Source organism: Dryobates pubescens, chromosome 13 (assembly GCF_014839835.1).
Source record: "Dryobates pubescens isolate bDryPub1 chromosome 13, bDryPub1.pri, whole genome shotgun sequence".
Taxonomy (NCBI): Eukaryota; Metazoa; Chordata; class Aves; order Piciformes; family Picidae; genus Dryobates; species Dryobates pubescens.
The window spans coordinates 29484011-29504019 of NC_071624.1; the positions used below are offsets into that span (position 1 = coordinate 29484011).

Genomic DNA, 20009 nt, shown 5'->3' on the forward strand with positions numbered 1-20009 from the left:
ACGGACTCCACGCACACACGTGTTGGCCAGGGCCGTGGGACTTCTTGTGGGGGTAGAGACACCCCCATGTGAGAGCCACGGGCTGGAGACCCCCTACATGTATTGGCGAGGGACCTGGGGCTCTGCTGTGTGGGGAGCAGGGACCTGCTGACTGCAGGTGGGTTTGACTACATGGCCTCGAAAGGTGCCTACAAAGCTAAAGCATCCCTCTCTCCTCCTTCCACCCATCTGCACCTCATGAACTGGATGACGCAGGGATCACCCCCTGAAACAGAGGTTCCTACCCAGCTGCCTCCACAGCACTGGGATGCAGCTGGCAGGGTGCAAAGGTTTGGAGGGGGGCTGCAGGGCCCCACATCTGGGCTGGGGTGCCAGCAGCTGTGCCCAGCACCTGGCAAGAAGGGGCTTTGGTTTGTGTGGGAGCTGGGGGTGTTACAGGAGTGAAATTCTATCTTAGCACAGGTGCTTGTCACCGAGTATTTGTAATGAACTCTGTTTCTAATGCATGGGAAATTAGAGTGGAAAATAGGGCTTGGTTTTACAGCTGTTCAAACACTGTCTGGGTGCCATATAGCTGCGGTGTCACCACCCAGCAATGTAAAATCTCATTAATGTTTTACTTACCCTCAAATATAATGTGACATCATGAAAAAAAATGTGCAGTGTCAGTAGTGAGTCACAGCCATTCCTGATTTCACGTGCCAGGAGGAAATCAAGGTATTTTAGGTCAAAAGAGTGCCTGGTGGTATTGCAGTCTGGTCGTGAGTTCCTCCTGATGTTGGTAGTCAAGGGGGAAAGAGCTACTTGCAAAATTTACCTGAACTGGTTTCTTTGGGAAATGCAGGTTTCAGGGTAGCCAGAAGATTTTATTCACAGATCACAGAATCAATCATTAAGGTTGGAAAAGGCCTCTGAGATCATCAAGTCCAATCATCCAGATCACAGGCTGCCCAGGGAAGTGGTAGAGTGCTCATCCCTGGAGGGATGTAAAAGATGTGTGGATGTGATGCTGAAGGCCATGGTTTAGTGGTGACCTGGCAGTGCTGGGTTAATGGTTGGACTTTATGATCTTAAAGGTCTTTTCCTACCTAAAGAGTTCTATGATCACCAAAACCTTTTCACAAATGAGGAAAGAACAATGTAAAGCTCAATATACAGTATGGGAGCATACTGTATCTTTGGTGGTGTTCACATCACCAAGACCCACCCTGGGTGGCAAGGGCCACTCTGATGTACTCTACAGTGGGCACAGGCTGAGCTCTGATAAACACTTTGCTCGTCTCCAGTGGGGGAAAGGAGAGCAAGAAACTGACTTGCAGAGCAGAAATGCCCTGGGCCAGTGGTTTCAGACACTTCTAGTCAGATTCTTACACTGATGTTTCAGAGACTTGAGGGCCCTCTTGCCCAGAGTGCTCAGCACTCTCACCATCCAGTGCTCGCAGCTGGAGGTAGGACAGCTCAGCACCACCAAACAGACTGAACAGAGATTTTCTGATGCTAAGACATCCAGAGTGCAAACCGCTGCCACATCTTTTAAGGGTGGAAAGAGACCTGAAGAAACCACAGAGTTACAGAATCACAGAATTGTCAGGGTTGGAAGGGACCTCAAGGGTCATCTAGTTCCAACCCCCCTGCCATGGGGGAAGTCTCATCTCATCTCATATTAAGTAAAGGGCAGCAAATGTCACTGTTTTGACTCCAAATGGCAGGGCTTTGTGCAGAACTTGGTGAGCTGAAGCTACCTCTTCTCTCCATGATCCTTCCCTGCCCTGCAGCCAGTGAAGTAGCTGGCAGTGGGGTGCAGGTGCCAGAGCTGTGTTGCCAGTGGGATGGGTCTGCAGTGGCAGCTATGAAGAACCAGAGGCAGTTAGCAGCGATCGATGTGTGTTCTGGCTGGTGCCTGACTGCTGTCGCCAGCCCGGCTGCGTGACAGCCAGAGGGCTCCTGCGGTGCTGTTACTTCACGTGGGAGGCAGGAGAGGAAATGGTAAGGCTCAGATGGTGCCATTCGTGGTCTTCAACAAGCAGTGCAAGTGCGAGTCCCTTTGAAGTTTACTTGTGACCCTGCTGAGATCAATCCCCTGGGCTGGCAAGGAGGAGGGAGAGAATCAGGCAGGAACCTGGGAAAAAGGTCTTTGAAAGTAATAAACCCTATCTCTCCAGGCTTGTCAGGAAAATGTTACCTTCTAGCCTCAGGAGCCAGGTACTGGACTAACCCCTGGAGAACCAAATACACATAGAAAGGCTGAGATCGAATTCCTCCTCCTTGTGTTTTGCTGCTGCTGTTTGAAACAGTTGCTTTCAGAAGAGCTGTTTTCTGTTTCCGTGGTGACATGCAGATTTCAATCTTGCTGGGAAGCAGCAGAATGGGCACCACAGGACCTGGTTTGATGAGCAAGGATGCCCCAAGGTTTCCCCTGTCACTGGCATGACAGGTCTGACCCTGCTTCAGCCTCCTTGCTCTCAGATTATCCTGTGAGCTGCTGAGAGGGATGTGGGTCAGTGTGGACTCACAGGCTGAGCCCTGCCCTGGCACTGGATGCTGGCACATTTACTCCTTTCCTTTCTGTGACAGGGACAAGAACCTTGCCAGCTGCCTGGTGAGATTCAGCAAAGCTCATCTGCTGGATGGGGAAGGTCAAAGGTACAGCTAGGCTCACACCAAGCCACCCTCAGCTATCCGGATATTAACAGAATTGCAACACCAGTTAGAAGAACTTGAAAGGTCAAATTCCTTTGGAGTCTGACATCGTTGAACTCGGTCACGTTGGACCTCCAGTGAATTTGGAGCAGTGTTTTGGAAGGCTGATACATTAACAGAGACCTGTTTAAAGGAATTAATGTGTGACTGGCTGCAACCCATCTGCAGCAGGCAGATGGTCAGCCCTGTCGAAGGTTTTGGTGGCTGGGACCCTGTGCAGCGCTCAGCGATGCTGATGTGAATCCAGAGGAAAACAGCTGAGGGCAGGAGGAGTTGTGGAGCAGAATTAGGCCTTTTCCCCGCAGATTTGCAGCAGGATGACTACCCAGGGCTTCCTCTAGATGTGGATGTCCATATTTTGAAAGGCAGCCAGCATCCCCTTACTAAAATAAACCCCACAAATGCACCGTGTCTGGAACTGTTGCGATTAAGAGCTACCAAGTAAGAAAAAAAAAGTCCCAACACAATGGATCTGTGTCAAACACTCAACTGTTTGAAGAGTGTCCCTTTCTTTTGAGACCTCGTCGCTGGCTGATGGCCAGATGCTGTGGAAAATCCACTCCCCTCTGACCAGTGTAGAGTTCAGAATACAGCTACCTTAAAAACTGAAGAGCCTTTTGTAATCAAATTAGTTCTTTTTAAGTGCCGCAGCATAGGATCAGAGGATCAAAAGCCACCGTGGGTACAGCACATGGATTTGAGGCTTGTCACTGGGGGGAACAAGCCACAACAGCCATCTTCAGATGGCTCCTCTTGTGTCTGACTGGGAAGGCAGTTACTGTATTCTGGAGCAGTAAGTGTGTTAGCAAAACATCCTAATGATTTTAGGCTCTAGTGACCCTTACTGCAGGGCAGCCTCTCTACTGGGTGCACAGGGATAGCTTTTCTCTTTAACCACCCATAAGTGTTCTCAAACCCATCCTACAGATTGACAAGGCTGCCTCAGGACCCAGGAGTGTTCCGCTGCTGTGTCTCTAAGGTATAATTAATGCTCAATAATGTTGAAAACCATAACATCTAATCATGTCTTCAACGCCGCTGGCTGGTGGTGCAGCTGCTGCACTGAAGTGGTTACAGGACCTGCAGTTACATGGCTGCCAGAAAGGTTGAACTCAGGACTGGGCAGCTCTCGGTGGTCTCTAATCATCCTGGGTGTTCTTATTGCCTATAACTGCTATTTTCTGGCACAGGCAGCCACATAAACGGGACTGTTCACACCATTATTTGTCCCAGCTTGCTAGTGCAGACATGCCTCTGGAAGAAAGGTTATAGAGAAGCTTGAAACCGAGGTTTACAGCAGATGGAACCTGTCCAAAAGGCATTTGCCTGTTGAAAAGAAACTAAAAAGGCAATGAGAAATCTAGCGTCTGGCTGGCACCAGGCAGCCTCGCAGAGCCGCTGAGCCTCTGCACTGCTGCACATCCACCGCTGTGTGCTGCTGCCTGCCCGTGCCCGCGCAGCGCTGTCTCTGCTGGGAACTACCCTGCGGCTCCCGCTGTGGCCAGGAAAGCTGCCTCCTCAAAAACTGGGATTAACCAGCCTGTGACTCTCTGCTCCTGGTAAACAGGAGATTTCTTCGAGGGCTTCTTTTAGCCTTTAGGGTAACTCAGCTACTGCTTCAGATTGCTTTAGGGTGACTCAGCTACCACTGATTAAAAACCGCCCTGAGAAAACCTTTTGGGTTCCCCCCCCCCCCGCCCCTTTCTGTTCTAGTTGCTGCCTCGGGTTTAATTTACTCAGGATGATAAGCTTGTCTGGGAGGTGGCCCAGGAGGTGATGCAGGAGCCCTGCGGGTCCCTGCTCTGCTTGCAGCCTGGGCGTTTGCACCCCACTCCTGACAGAGCTGACATCAGCAGAGGGGGAGGCCAGGGCTCCCTTTTCCAGGTGTTCTTCATCTGGCAGCACCTTTGGCCTCATCACTTTCACTCTGCCACATTTCATCAATATTTTTGGTGGTTTGTTTTTGCTTGCCTGCAAGCCCCTAACAAACACTGGTTGTGGGGGAAACAAATGAAGGAGAACACAAATATTTGGCAAATGCTTCGGTGTAATGTTTGCTAAATACCGCAGTGAAAAATACAATCCCTGCTAGTCAAAGGGGGTGCAGTGTGAGAACCAGTACAAAGAGAAGATTAACAGAGTTAGGGAAATGCAGGCACTGCCTCTGAATAGATAAAATTGCTTGTTAAAGGCCCCATGATGTCATCCTGCCTTTTTAATTCCAGTGTTTCCAGTTGGTTATCAAATGGGCACCCTGAATCTGTGACTCTGCTGCAGAGCCTGCAGATGGACAGACATCCACCCACAACAGGAGCCCTGCAAGGGTTAGCAACCCTGGCTTAGTCACACCTCACCTTGTGATGTCGTTTGGTGAGAACAGCTGTTTCCTCCTTCTGTTTTGTTCTTTAGGAGAGAATTTCAGAGCATCTGTATTTCAGAGCATCTCTCTTCTGCTTTGTTCACTAAAAACGGGGCCAGGCAAATTAACTGCAGCCCTAAATATTATTTTTACAGCAGAGTATTTCTGTTGCCACATAGGTTGGTAGAGTTCAGGGCTGCAGACTTAAAAAAAACCACACCAGCTTCCCTGCCCTGAAGAGCCTAAATACTTAATTAAGGCAGATAAGGCAGGACAAATAAAAACAAGACAAAACTCCTCTTGCTTTGAACCACCTCTAGGGAGCAGGTCTTGGCAAAAGAAAAGAGAGATTGTAAAGCTGTAATAATAATAATAATGATAATTAATTATATTTATAAACCATCCCCTAATGGCTCTGGATGCTGTACAATGATTTTAAATACAGTTGAAAGCAGCAACAATAAGAAGCAGCTGAATAAGGAAGTGTTGCAAAAAGAGAGGTGCCTTTTACAGGAGCCAGCAAGATTTGAGAGTGCTGGTTTGGGGCACTTTCAAATAGCAAGATGGAGAAAGCATCCAAAGTGCATGCACACCATTTGCTTAAACCAAGTGCCTCAAACCTCAGTCCCCCCAAAACCCATCCTCTCACACAAGCTTACACGTGTTCTGCTTTGCTGGCTTGTGAGAGCAGAGGGGGTGTGTTATCTGGAGAGGGCAGGCAGGTCAGGATCTGCGCTGTGGACGCACAGACCTCAGGCTGAAGCAGCTGAGGATCTGCGCTGCCATCAGTTCTGCAGGCTTGCAGATCACAGACTTTGATTACAAAGAGCAAATTCATGTTAAAGCCTGGGTTTGCATGTCACTGTTTATGCTTTATTTCCTCTCTGTATTCCGGCCAGCCAGACGGTGTAATTCACTGCAGCCAAATTTCTTCTGTGTACACTTCTGGATTGGCTTTCAGGTTTTTCCGCTCGCCATTGGTAAGGGTAAACACATATTTACATCAGATTTTGCAGACAAAGAAGGGAAGCACTCTTGCTGTGTAGGCTTTGTGAACGCTCACAATGCCCTGTTGACACATGGGGACAGCTGGAAGTGATAGAATCACAGAATCCTTTAGGTTGGAAAAGACTTTTAAGAGGATCAGGTTCAATAGCGCCAGGTCACCACTAAACCATGTCTCTCAGCACCACATCTACACATCTTTTAAGCCTCTCCGGGTAGGGAGACTCCAACGCTTTCCAGGGTAGCCTGTTCCAGGGCTTGACAACCCTTTCAGAGTGGAGTGTTTTCTTAACGTCCAACCTAAACTGTCCCTGCCACAACTTGAAGCTGTTTCCTATTGTCTTATTGGTTTTTAATTGCCAGAAGAGACTGCCTCCTGCCTGGCTCTAACCTCCTTTCAGTGAGTTGTAGAGAAGCAGAAGGTCTCCCCTGAGCCTCTTTCTGCAGGGTGGGTGGGTGTCCCGGATGAGTGTCTCGGGTGGGCGAGGGCCAGGGAGCAGGGGCTCCGGCAGGATTTGCAGGATGGGTGACTCGGAGCGGCTTGCTTGCCCCCAGCACCGACCAACTCCTAGCAGCAAGACAGCAGGGAGTGTGTCCGCCCCGGCTGCTCCTTTTGCGGGGGACATCGGCCATGCCTTCCCTCCCCTCTCTCGGGCGCAGACAGACGCTGAGGCCTGAGCAGGGGCTGATGCCAGGGGGTTACCTACAGCCTGGCCGCTGCCTAACCCGACCCTGAATCTGGACTGACCCACCCAACGCATAGAGAGCCGCAGAGGAGAAGGGCCGGAGGTCTGTCCCGGGCCGCACCGGCGGGGAGCGGAGCGCAGCGGAGCGGAGGGGGCCGGGCCGGGCTGGGCTGGAGGCGATGGGCGGGCACGGGACCGCGCGGCGCGGCAGCGCCCCCTGGCGGGGCGGGGCTGGGCTGGGCTCGGCCGTGCGCGGGCTGCGGCGGCTGCGGAGCGGAGCCGGTAGCAAAGCGGGGCGGGATGGCGGACGCCCTGTCGGAGGTGCTGGGCGAGGTGCTGGTGGCGGCGGACGGGGAGGAGGTGGCCGTGTCGGCGTTAGCCGCCCGTGGGGTCTCGTTGGTGGGGCTTTACTTCGGTTGTAGCCTCGGCGGCCCCTGCGCGCAGCTCGGCTCCAGCCTGGCCGCTTTCTACGGGCGCTTTAGAGGGGAGGCGGCGGCGGGCGGCGGGCAGCGCCTCGAGATCGTCTTCGTGTCGGCGGAGCAGGAGCAGCAGCAGTGGCAGGAGGCGGTGCGGGCCATGCCCTGGCTGGCGCTGCCCTTCGCCGACAAGCACCGCAAGGTGAGACCGAGGACCGGCGGGGCCAGGGCCGGGCGGGGGGGCGCGCCCTGGGCTTTGTCTGGGGACGGAGGGGCCCGGCCGGGCTACCCCGAGCGCTGCCGGGGCGGGTCCCACGGGATGGGCACCTTCCAGAAAGTTCCCGGGGGAAACCGGAGAGGGGGGAAGGTGGGGGAGAGCTGTCGGTTGCCGTCTCACGGGGCGACGCTGCCTCGCCCGGCTTCTTCGGTTCCCGCCTGGGAAACCTCGCAGGCTGTGTCTTTTACGGGTCGGGGACGAGGTGGGGAAATCCCGGCGTGGGGTCGTGTTTGTTCGGTCCTCGACGTGTTCCTCGGAGGAGCGGGGCCGGCAGGCGTGTGAGACGTCGCTGCTCCGAACCGGGAGCACGGTGGCACTTGGCCGGCTGCAAGCAGACTAGGGAGAACAGGCCGCGGTGTGGGCAGCCGACCGGGTCCCGTGGGCTTGCACACAGAAAGGAGCCACCGTCTCCACCAGCCGCGGGAGGGCTTTGGGAGGTTGAGGAGCGAGTTGGAGCTCTGCTAGTCTGGGAGCTGCTGGCAACGCTGCCGGGCGAGTTTGTGGGATGGCGTTCCATAGCTGTCCTTATTCACCTCCTTCAGCAGCTGGTGGGTTCGATACTCTGCAAGTTACGGTCCCTCATCTGAAACGTTGGATCTGAAAGACAGATTTGAAACAAAAAGCACTCTGTTAAAACCCAGACAGGGCAGGCTATGAGGGGCTGCAAGGCAAAGGCTGCGCTTCCAGACCCCAACCGGCTTACGACGGTGGTAGTTAAAAAAAAAACCAACAACCAACCAAACAACCACAAAATCCTTTACAAATCCAATCTCTGGAATGTATTGAGTAAGAATTAAAAAGATGGTGTTCCACAGTGCCATTTCTATACAGCTTTCCGGCTAGTGATTGCGGTCTGAAAGGAGCAGGCAGGCACTGAGAGCTGTCTCAGTGAGGTGCGTTCTCTGCTTCAGTGGGGTTTGGGGTAACGCCACTATCCTTGGGTCCTGGGGTGGCTGAGCCCCCTCGGCACCCGCTGTGTTCAGGTGCTGTGAGGTTGGGTTGGGATGAGAGGGATGAGTTGTTCTGAACGGGTCTCCGAGCCCTCCTCTGTTGGCACTTTGTGCCGTTGCTTAGGTAGAGGAGTCGTTTAAGGGGAAGTTGGCTGTTGTCTGACTGTGCTGTGCGATGTCCCCACTGCTGAGAGGAGTCCTGGCTGCTTTGACACCGGGATTGGCTTTTTCCCCTTGTTTGCTGCAAGTTTTTGTCACTAAGCCCCAGCTTTGCAAAAGCTCACATGTGTTTTAATGCTGCGCACCTGGATGATGATGCTGAAGGCCCCCAGTTTCCTCCTTTTAAGTCCAGACACTTCTAACTAGGAGCACACAAGAGTCAGGGGCTGGGATCAGTTTCATCAACAAGGGGAGTTGCAACAGAAGCTTCACCCTTCAGAGAAATTGCTGCTTAATTCTGTTTTCTTCAAAACCAAACCCTCTTCCTACAGCGATGTGCAAGGATTGTGGTTCCAGTTAGTAGCTGGCCACTTCCCTACAGAGCATTTCAGATTGTTTTAGGTGACAGGACTTTTGCTTGTGATGTTTGCTTATAAAGAATTCCACTGTGACATAGTTCCATCTTTGGAAACCATAGAAGTGGAAGGTGGCATTAATTTTGCAAGCTGGCCGGTACTTCCATCTATTAGATTGGAAGAAAACATGAAATAAAAAGATTATGGGGTCTTAAACTCTTATTCCAAGAAGCCCTAGGTTAAATTGGGGATTATTTTTGTGCAGAGTGTAAAGTAATTGAAGCTTGTGCTGTATATTTTCAAAACTAAGCAGATGTGATGTGGCTTTGGAGGAAGCTTAATCTATGGATAACAGAGAACCTATTTGTAAGTTATAAGGGCGATTATGTCAGGGTATCGGATTTCTAAACAGGAGATTTATAACCTGCAGTTCGGGCAGTTAGAAGTTTCCTTGTATAATAGGCTGATTTTTAAACAGTCAGGCTAATGACCTGACTCTCCAGAAAAGCACAAACTTTCTATTTTTCAAGAACATGCCAGCCAGAGCGGGGGATGTCTAGCATATGTTCAGTACCTCGCAGGCTTGATTTGTTTAAAAACAAAAGCATTAGAAAAATGTAGGCAGTTCTCTTGAGTTATGCTTCCTTTCCACTAAAGGCTGCTCCTAAACACGATGTGAGACAAACTCCAGAGAATGATACAGATTTATGAGAAGAAAGGGATATTATAGGTACAGAGTAGAGATGATAAAGCGAGAGGCGGGGACATGGGGCAGGGAGCTGAGCTCTATCACTCAGCTCTCAGGCTCTGGAGCCTGCAGAGCCCCAGTTCTTGGAGGTCTCAGGGCTTGGCTGGGTGAAACTGTCCGGCCCCGTCTTGTGTTTGTGGCTGCAGGGCTCAGAAATCTCCAGAGGTCTCTTCCAGCCAACGCTTCCCACTATGGGTTCGTTACTTTATCTGTTGAGGTCCTGAAAGCTTTGGAGAGAGATGGTTTCCTGCCCTGTATTGGCTGTAGCATCACTTTTGTGTCTCGGAATCGCTGAATAATACGACTGTTGCCCTCCTGATCTGCTGAAACATTCATCGCCGTGTGCATTGTCTTCAGTGTTATCTGCTTTGTTTCACGTTTCTCCTTCTTCCAAACCTCGGGCATCAAATGTTGATAGGTCTTAAACACCAGGCTCTTTTCGGGGCTGGCAGGAAAATTCTCACAGTCCTAAAAGTAAAATGGCATCTCATTGTCGTGGTTGTTAGTGAGGATAGCATGAATTGTCAAGGAAAACAGCCACTCTTGGTTGAATGCCTCAGCGACTCCATAATGCCGGGGCTGCAGTTACCAAGGACATGACAGCCTCTGTGTCTTGCATCAACCAGCTGAATCTGAGTAACTTCAGCATATAGCAATTTCTGACCCCAAACCAGTAATAAAAGAGAGCAGTACAAGCCAGCAAACATCTGGACATGGGAAAAGCCTTTGATTAATGAGGAGGATGGTATTATGCCTCTGTCTGAGCCACAGCCAGATTATTGGGGTTGTGTTTTTTTGTTTGTTGGTTTGGTTTGGTTTTCCAAGAACAAAATTGTAATGTGCTGAATGAGATTGGAGGCCTTTAACTCGTGATACACATCCCTCAGTTAAGCTGTTCAGCCCCAGATTCAGGTAGCAATACATCACTGTCCGTAGGCTGCTTTATCTCCTGATAATGCCTGGCGTTTCTGAGCAGAACATGGAGGAGAGATGTTGCTCCGTGTCTTTGTTTCGTTTGGGGTTTTGGTTTAACATCACCCTGTTGTTAACTGTTTGCATGAACATCTGCTCAAGTTCTGGAGGGTTGATTTAATAACAGCTTTAATTCCCGATTGCTACTGAGAACCTCAGTGATGTAAACAGCCCCCATCTGTCTACGTGCCGGTGCTCGCGATGGGGCAGCACCCTCCCTGCTGTCGGGAGGATTCCAGACCTCTGGTGAGCTCTGGACCATCCTTGCTGCAGGGTCTGCTTACAGTCAAGGGTGCATTTGGGTGCTCTTCAAGGGCTTTTGGCTCCCAGACTCTTGGAGGAGAGTAGGAGTGTGCCTGCTGTACTGTGTTGCCGAAGGTCTTTTCCAACCAAAATGATTCTATGATCTTGGACATTTCTGCTGAAAAAAATTACAAATTGGCCACAATCTCCTTAGAGTAGGAGTACATGGGTCCATGTAGGAGTGGGAGAATGGAGGGCTGAGGTGCTGGAGGAGAAAAGGCTGCAAGCAGGGCTGTGCTGAGAGAGAATTGATTTACCTTTGCTGTTGTTTACGTGCCTTTGCATTTGTTTTTGTGTGTTGCTTACTTGGCCTGATTGTCTTCCTCATTCTTTTTAATCTTGACTTTTCTAATGATTCTTACTTGGTGCATCCTCACAGCAGTGCAGGGTCTGTGCTTTGCCTCTTGTTTTGTGTTTGGTTTCCCCTGTATTTATGTGTCTCTCTGAGTGTTGCCTAGATTCTTCTTGGGCAGGCAAATCCCTTTCCAGTGGAGCTGAAATACTTCTGTTCTGGTTTTAAATAAATGCAAACCATGTTGGTTATGTTCCTGTGATTATTCAGTAAACTATATGAACACAGATTGAGGAGCTCTCCTTGCTCATGCTGGTAAATGTTCTTGGGTTGGGACAGAGTGGTTTTCCTTTGTCTTGAAAGTTGGATTTGTATATCCTGCCCGATGTCTTTTCTCCCACGTTCCCATGAAGTGTGTCTTTTGCTGAGTTGTGTGGCAGAGACAAATGATCTTTTGTCAGTGTGTGAAGAAGCCTGTTCTGTCTCCCCCCCTCAGCCTAAGGAGGAGGAAAAGGAGCAAGCTGGTAGTTTTGGGGTTGGTTTGCTTGGCAGCTATGGTTGGTGATGCGAGCTGGACATGGACAGACCAACCCCTCTGTGCTGGAAGCAAATCTTCCTCAGCACCACAAATAAAACAGAGGGCTTAAGGTTGGTGGTAAACAATGACAAACCTCTTGCTTGTTTGTACCTATTTACCTACTTATTTATTTTTTTACTTATGTTTTCTGTTCCCTCCCACCTTCCCAAGAGCAGGGCATTTTCTTTCTCTCTGCTTAAAAATACTGTGGGAGCCTCTCCTAATAAGACACCAAGTACTAGTTTTTTAGGTAGAGTTTGTGCAAGAAATGGTGGAGAGGAGGTAGAAATGGCATTAAATTGGACTGTACACATTTTATTTATTTATTTAAAAAAACCCTCAAAGCCTTGATTAAGGTTTAAGTTATGCTCTGATTTTCAGGGACTGGTAACTTTTCTGTCTGAAATAGCCATCTGCTGAGATCTGGGAGGCAAGCAGTCAGCACAGATGTGGGATTTGTCTAACAGAAAATTTTGTAAATCACTTGAAGCAGCTTTGGAGTTTCATCATATAAAAATATCTAGGTAATCACTTTCAGCTGGAGTCCTGACTCTGTGTTTCTGGGGTGGGAATGTATATGAAATCTTTGGCTCATGGAGATGCAGATTTGAGAAACAGTTTTTTTTTCATGACATAAGGCTATTGAGTAAGAAGCAAAGCATTAGCAGCACCAACTGATTCTTTGTTTGCTTTGAAACTCGTTGGTTCTGAAACATAAGAATGGGAGATGTATGAAAGGAGCAGAGGGAAGCCTGTGTGCTGTTTTTCATTGTGGCATCTTAATCCAGATGTTGAAATGAAAACGTTCCTTTAAAAATGCATGGTTGACAATTCCATTTGTTACTCTCAGGTTGCAGAGCTAAGCAAAGAGCAACTTTACTTTTTAAAGCAGTCGGTGCTCAGTTCTCCTCCAAAAACGCATTCCTTCGGGAGCTGAGCCACGTAACAGCCTTACAAAAGAGAGTGCAAAGCAGTGGAGCATTTTCCTCAGTGATTTTGGAGAAGTACAGCAATGAACTTCAGCTCCGACCGAGGAATAAGCTGTTCAGTGTTTCCACATTGCACGGACGACATCGAAGCCAAAACGTTTGTTAATTCTTGTTGTTGATGTTGCCTTTCCAAATTATTTGAGTATGGTTTATACGGTTTTGCAGTGACCCTCCATGCAATTACCAGTCCCCTCTCATGCCAGGACCCTAATCCTTCAGTGAAAGCCCCCATCAGCATTCACTGCTTTCAGTAGACGGCAAGTCTGGGTCCTGCAAGAGTTGTGAAAGCATCCCTGGTGTCCTTGGAAGTTGGATGTCCCAGTGTTAGCTAAACTGTGGCCTGCCTGAGCCCTTTAATATTTTAAGTCTTGCTCATGTGTCATCTGCTGTGCTGTTTATTGCATCCTTCAGTTGGTAATTGCCTGTTTGAGGGTCTGCTCTGAAAGCCCTTGGACATTTATCTGTTATTGAATCCTCTTGGCTCTGTGGCAGGGAGAAGCAGGGGAAGCTTTTGCTGATGACACAGTTGGGTTTTGGACTGGGCTCCGCAAGTCCTGTCCCAAAACCTGATGTCAGGTTTGCATTGCCTTTGACTGGTGGCTTCTTCAAGTGGTTTGATAACGGTTTAGTGTGCAGAATCACAGAAAACATCCTCTTGGAAGAGACCTCAAAGCTCATCCAGTCCAACCCTCGACCCAGCACCGAAGGGTCAACGCTAAACCGTGTCCCTAAGGGCCGGGTCCACGCACTGCTTAAACAACAATACTCAGAACAATCCTTTTGTACCTTCTAATACTGAAGAAGTTTGAGTGACATTTATTGTGAGCTCATTGTTGGCAGGTACAGGTTTTGAGAGAGTCCAGGGAGGTTTGAACTTGGGAGTTTTCTGATCCTTTCTCATGGACATAGTTTTGATGTCTGAAAGGAGCGTATGGTAGGGTTAGCTCATGCGGCTGGGGTAGGGTTTCACTTCTCAATTGCATCTGGGTAGAGCTCTCTGTTTTGCATTCCTGTTTTTTTCAGCAACACTCCCAGCATAGAAGTTGGGGTATGGTTTTAATCTGAGTTGAGTCAGAAAATATTGCATGTCTTGGTGATCAGACCAGGGGGAATCTTGCCCCAGCCCCACGCACCCTCATCCTCAACAAGCAGCGTTTGTCAGCCCCTTGTTGCTGGAGTTTCAGTGTGAATGTGGGGAGATAGAGGGAAATTGAGAGGGAGGAGGAGGCTGTGACGGAGCAGGCTGAACTCTGAGTTCTAGAAAACAAGTTTGAGCAGCATTTGCCTGAGCATTTGCTTGGTGAGGAGCTCGTTGGTGCGTGTGGAGTGCTTCCTCCTCCTTCCCCTCCTCATGTTTTTTTTTTTTTTTATCAGGGAAACAAGTTCCAAGCAAAATATTCCAAAGTGATATTTAATTACTCTTTAAAATGCAACTATTTGTCTTATCAGCCATGTGGATTTCTGTTTGCTGCTTTGATTTGACAGTTAGTAGTTTGTCATTTTTAAAAAGCTTACACGCTCCAGGAATCTGTGATTTTGGTGCTTTTGAAAGTGGAGATGTTGAATTAACTGCAGCTTTGAACTATTCACGGATAATTTCAGGCCCCCCGCTCTCAGCAAATAACAAGCTGACTCCTGAGCTTTCAGGCTGGTTTGAGGACTGAATAATCACGACTTTAGAGCTGCATGCATTCTCTAAAGTGGGTCCATGGCACATCACAGCCTAATGCACAATAGATTTGAAACATTTTTCTAGACAGATCACTTTGTGCTCATGCCATCTCCAGATAATAACGATGAGGAAAGGGGGGAGTCGTGCCAGCGCGGGGAGGGTGCTTGGATTCATTACAACTTGGGCTTTGTGCGCGTTCATTTCCCTCCCTTTCCCAGGGTTGGAGCCCTGGCTGGGGGCGTGTTCAGCTGGGGAGAGGGATTTCCCCCCACGCTGCCCTGATGTTCCTCTGTAGGGCAGCTTCCTCCGTGCTGCCTGGGACTGCTGCTTCTCTGCATGCGAAACAAATAAATAAATGAGCCGGTTAGTGTTAAATCTGTAGGTTGTAAAGCAAAGGCACAGCCAGTGGAGAAACTGGGAGCGGGATGAGTTGACAAGTAAGCAAACAGACAGATTAAATTCTCTCATGGGGAAGTGAATTATCCAAGTATTTGAGATTACAGCGTGAGTGTCTTGTACGATAGCTGATCACATTTCCATCATCTGTCCTCCACAGAAAATGCAGTGTGTTGCTTGGCTTAGAGCACGCACAATTAGTGGAAGGGTGGGACTAAAAGGATGCAGGAATGGTTTCTGCATGCTCTCACGTCTGTCTTTCAACACCACCAGCAATCACAACCAGCAATTTAATATGTAAAGAATTTGCGGGTGACTGCTTCAGTTGCATCAGGGCATTAGGTGAGCTGCTGCAATCGGCTCGGCCCTCTGCTTGGAGCCCTGCGAGCCCCTCTGGCTTTCAAACAAAGCAATGAGAACCCCCGAGCAGGCTCGGGGCAGCCTGGGGGTACTGGCTCCCTGCCTTAGGGAGGAGGTGGACAGTGGGCACAGAGCCTAAACGCTGGGGAGAATCTGCTCCGTAAAGGATGCACTTCAAGCAATAGGTGCCCAGATCAAGAATGGAGGAGGGGGTCTTGAGCAGGGCTGCAGCGAAGCAAAGTGAGGCAGAGCAAACCTGGAAGCCAAAGACTTGTAATAAAGAAGGCAGTGGGGCTACCCACTGCTGCTGGGGGCAAGACTCTACAGCCTCTCCAGGCAGAGAGGGTAGTGTGAGGTGTTGTGTGTGTTCTGTGCCCGTGAAGATCTGCAGCAGTTGAAGCTGTCTTGCCTGGCCAGAGAGAGAAACTCCAGAGTCCTCCAGCAACGTTTTGTCTGTCTTTGCAAGTGTGGCTAAATCCAACCTGACTTAAAAATACTTTAATGGAGAAAAGGTGCAAAGGGCTCTGTGTAAAATGAATTTGATGAGAGTTACCAGCTCTTCATTTCATGTCTGAGGTATGAAAAATGGCATCCTCAGATGTGAGCTGGGGGCTTGGTGTGGCTGGCCCCTGGGGAGGGTGTGACAGCCGGCAGAAGGAATCAGATCCTGCTGGGAGGGATCTCTGCCAGGCTGGGCTTTGACAGCTGAGAGGGAGCATTGTTTTCTGTTTCAGTGCCAAGGATTTAAGAATCTGGGTGAGAATTAGGTAATGTTTGCAGAAGAGAGCAGAAGGCAACTGAAACGAATTGCAACTGTGTGAGCACCACAGAGAGAGAAATTCTAGTTCTCCCTCATTCCCAAGAGATTCCCACTGGAGAGATGAAGTCATAGCCATTACTTCATTAGCATTAACTCGGGATGCTGACAAATGAGCCCTCTTGATTTGTGCCGGGCCGGTGGTGGAGGATCCCGCGCCGGCTCTTCACCCCGTGCCTGGGCAGCGGCTGCCCTTGGCGTGGCGTTGGCAGCGCGGGCGCCGGCTCCCCGGCCCCTTCTGAACTGCCACCGCTTTATCCTGCCTGCCAGCTCCCAGCTGGCTTCTGTAAATCCTGCTGTGCAGGAGGCAGCCACTGAAGGATGGGCAGGCAGGCAGGCGAGTGCGAGCAGCAGCCTTCCGCTCGCCAGAACCTCACGCCCGAGCCTGTGCCCAGCCTGGGGGCGTTAATGGTACCCAGCGGTCTGAGGCCCACGTCCAGAGCAAACAGCCGGGTGTAGGATCTCGCCCTCACAGCTCCCAGCTTTACTGTGGGAGTCCCTTTTGGAAAAGGTGTGAAATTTATTGTAATATGTGCCAGGGATCTTATGGCGGATCTGAGCTGCTAAATCCTCTAAACCTGAGCCTGCAACTTCATTGACAGGGCCTCTCGCTTTGCTCTGCTCCAAGCTTATGGTTTCACTGCTCCAATATTTTTCCATACATGGAAGCATTCCTGCCCCAGCCTGGGCTAATCCTGACATGCCACTGCATCTGGATGTTAGCTCATTTCTTGTGGCTGACACTGTGCAAAGGCAGATGTCTGAACTTAACTTTTGTTTAAACAGATCTAATTCAACCAGGAAAAGTCTCACCCCATAGGTAAGCAGGGGAAGAAATAAAAAAGAATGGGTTTTCATTTTAGCAAGCTCCCAGGGCTGTTAGGTGGATGTCTGGTGGCCTCCAGTAATGCCATGCCTTGGAAATATGTAGTATTGAAGCTGTAAGGGGGTAGCAAACTGTGGGTTTGTTTGTCACAATCTGAACCTCTCTGCTTGCTGTGCCTTGGTCGGTGGAGAGCAGCCCCTGCCTGCCTATCCTGCTGGAGTGTGCTCCCAGTTGCTCCCCTTTGCTCTGATGGCTCCTCCGAGGCTGAGACTGCTGTGCTCTAGCAGCTGAGCCAAGCACCACCTCGGTCGTACAGGAGAAAGAGATGCTTGTGCTGGTGAGCTGGGGGCCCTGTTATAATCCCTTCCTCGCTGGGGTGGGCTGTAAGTTTTAATTAAATGTCTGTAAGGTGCTCTGCAAGCCTCTGCTGAAAGGCTCTGTGTAAGGGCAGTGCTTTTGAATAAAAGCTAAAGACCTTTCCCACCCGTCGGGAGAAAGCTGGAGCTAAACCAGTCAGGCCCAAGCAGTTGGATCTGAACAGATGTTGGTTCTCCCCCACTTCGAGAGTTCAAAAGGATTATTCTGCCTCTCCCAAAAAATCCAGGAGAAACACAGTGATTTTATTAGCGTTGCCAGGCATCTCAGCTCCATCCCCTCCTGCTTGCTGCTAGTTAAAAAAGGTTGCCTGCTGGGCTGGAGGTGTGTGTGGAGAGCTTCGGACGTGGGCTGTGCTGCTGTTTGCAGCTCAGCAGCCACTTGCCCAACCCCTTGCGGTCCTCTCTTTGCTTGGCTGTTGCTGTTGTGTGCAGGAGTAAGAAGACTTCAGCTCAACCAGGAGTTCAGCAGCAAAGGTAAAACTGGTTTCAAATGAACCAAGCTGTGTGATGGAGAAGACAATTTCCAGATTTGCTGTCGGAGCTGTGAAGCAAATGAAACCTCCTTTGAGTGACTGCTTCAGCTCATGTGAAGTGGGCGAATCCAGGAGCGTGCAGATGCCCTCAGCCCCACTGAGGGATCCCTTAAAAAGCAGCCTGGGGCTTGGGTGACAGCAGCACAGTGCTCCTTGCACATGTGCTTGGGTCTGGTGGGATTTTGGCATCAGGCAGATCACCAGGACTTTAGAAATGTTGTTTATATTTTTCTCCAGCTGCTGTTCTGTCACTCTTGGAGTGAATTGAAGGGCACCAGGCTACAAATCCTGCCTTGCAAGTGCTGCCTGGCTGTTTAGCTTGCAGGAATGCACCTTTACCAACTGATAGCTGGTGTTTTAAGAGGACAGGGAGCTGTGCTTATTTCCTTCTGAGAGGCTGATGACTCTGCAAGCTAATGTTTTAGAGTGCTCCCTTTTGAATTCTGGTTTGTGGCAATAAGGCAGGGGTAGAATCACTGTTCCATTACAAGCTGCTTCTAATGAGCACATCCCTGTGCTCTGGAGCCGTGCAAATGGCTGCATATAGGGGAGTCCTGCTGCCTTCATCCCACAGGCAGGGAAACTGCGACGAGAGGAGCCTGGGAGCCGGGTGAGCGATCACGGGAGGGTTCTGCCACTGCCAGTATTTTCCTGGCCCCAGTCTCCCAGGGTCAACCCTGTTTCACCAGCCCAATGCATCGTCTGAACCTGAGCCCTGGGTTGTGCTCAGCTTCCCTGCCTGCCACCACAGCCGCTGCCCCCCGCTGCTGCTGCCGCCGCCGTGCCGCACGCTTCCGAAATCGCTTCGTTCCAGGGTTAGAAGAGACCCATTTTTGTGTCCTAAGCACTGGATTTCACAGATACAGAGGGGGAAAGGTCTTTTAATGCCCACAGCTTGATCTGTTAATCTGAAAGCATGGGAAGTTTTCCATAGGAAGATTTGCTGTTCGGTTTTCTCAGCGCATGTTCGCACACAGAACGTTTTATTCCTACAATGGGTTGGAGCAGCTGGATGCCTCCCACCAAGATTACTGATGTTTAGGTCTTTGATTTTGGCAGACACACAGCAATAAATAAATGAGTAGGGGAGTTTTCAGAGAGTAGTGCAGATGGTGGGAAACTGAGGGCAGGGGCTGCTTAAGTGCTAACGTATGGTGCAGCTTTGACTCCTTTCTTTTCTAAAGGGATGGGAAAAGCTGTGGGCTACTCTACCAGCAATTGTGCCTCCCCCTTGTCTTCAAAGACCTGCAGGCTACCTCTATGGCAATACTTTCTTGACAGACAAGAAAGGAGTGCCCTGTGTGTGTTCCTGCCTGCCAGCACAGCGATGCCCTCTGTGCCTCCCTCTCCTCTTGCCAGACCCTGGCTTGCTGCGTGCTTGGGTGCTCTCTGTCTTCAGTTTTCTACTTCCCTGATAAATGCTGGGAGAGCTGACTGTTAAATGAGATTCCTTGAATCTTTAGAAGTCTCTCACTTTTTTCCTCATTAGATCTGGTACATTTTAGATTTTACTTACCTGTGAGGATCCAAGTGGAATGGTTTCATTCCTTTATCCTCCTCCGTCTGCATTAATTCACAGCGTCTCCTGAATGATGAATTAATTGGTGTGTGACAGGACCATCCAGGGCCCCACTTGGCAGAAGGTGTTTATCACTTAGGTGATGCACAAACAAAGTTGATGTCTGTCGCCCTGGTCATTCCCAGGATGGGTTTTTGCCTAGAGAGGCAGTTTTCAAACAAGCTAATCACCACTTTGTGAAGCAAAAGGGTAGGTGGCTGTCCCTGCCTTCCCCTGTGGGCATGTCCTGCTAGCTGCAGGGCCCTTGAGGTGACACGATGGTGATATGGGAGGTTGGAGAGAGCCTTTGAGGTTGGGAAGAGCTGTCTGGCAGAGGGATAGTGTGGGAGTAGCAGGCAGAGGGATGGGGAGGAAGGGAGAGAGGGAGGGAAGGGAAGGAGGGAGAGAGGCACAGGGACCAAGCTGGATCTGGGAGCAGTGCCTTGCCTGGACAGTCACTTTGCTGCACATAGCCTGGCTTTGAATCCCAGGAAGCTTCCAGATTTTGCTCTATTTTAAAAATGAAACGCCCTGTGAACCCTGCATGTTTTATGTTGCTTTTTGGCTCAGGCTGACTGAGTGGCTGCCCTGTGTTGGGCTACATCCAGCGTCCTCCTTTTGATGTTCATCTCCATGAGGGTTTGCTGCAGTCTTCACAGATGAAAAAGTGGAGTTCTCTGC

General features: G+C 50.0%; 1 protein-coding gene across 1 annotated transcript in view; it reads left to right on the plus strand.

Annotated features, from left to right (window-relative positions):
- Positions 1-6980: 6980 nt before the first annotated feature.
- The window catches only part of NXN (nucleoredoxin), a 52150-nt gene continuing 39121 nt past the window's right edge, over positions 6981-20009 (plus strand). The window contains exon 1 of the mRNA XM_054166354.1: positions 6981-7368. Within this exon, the coding sequence (XP_054022329.1) occupies positions 7051-7368 (318 nt within the window). The 5' untranslated portion in view covers positions 6981-7050. The remainder of the gene's footprint in view (positions 7369-20009) is intronic.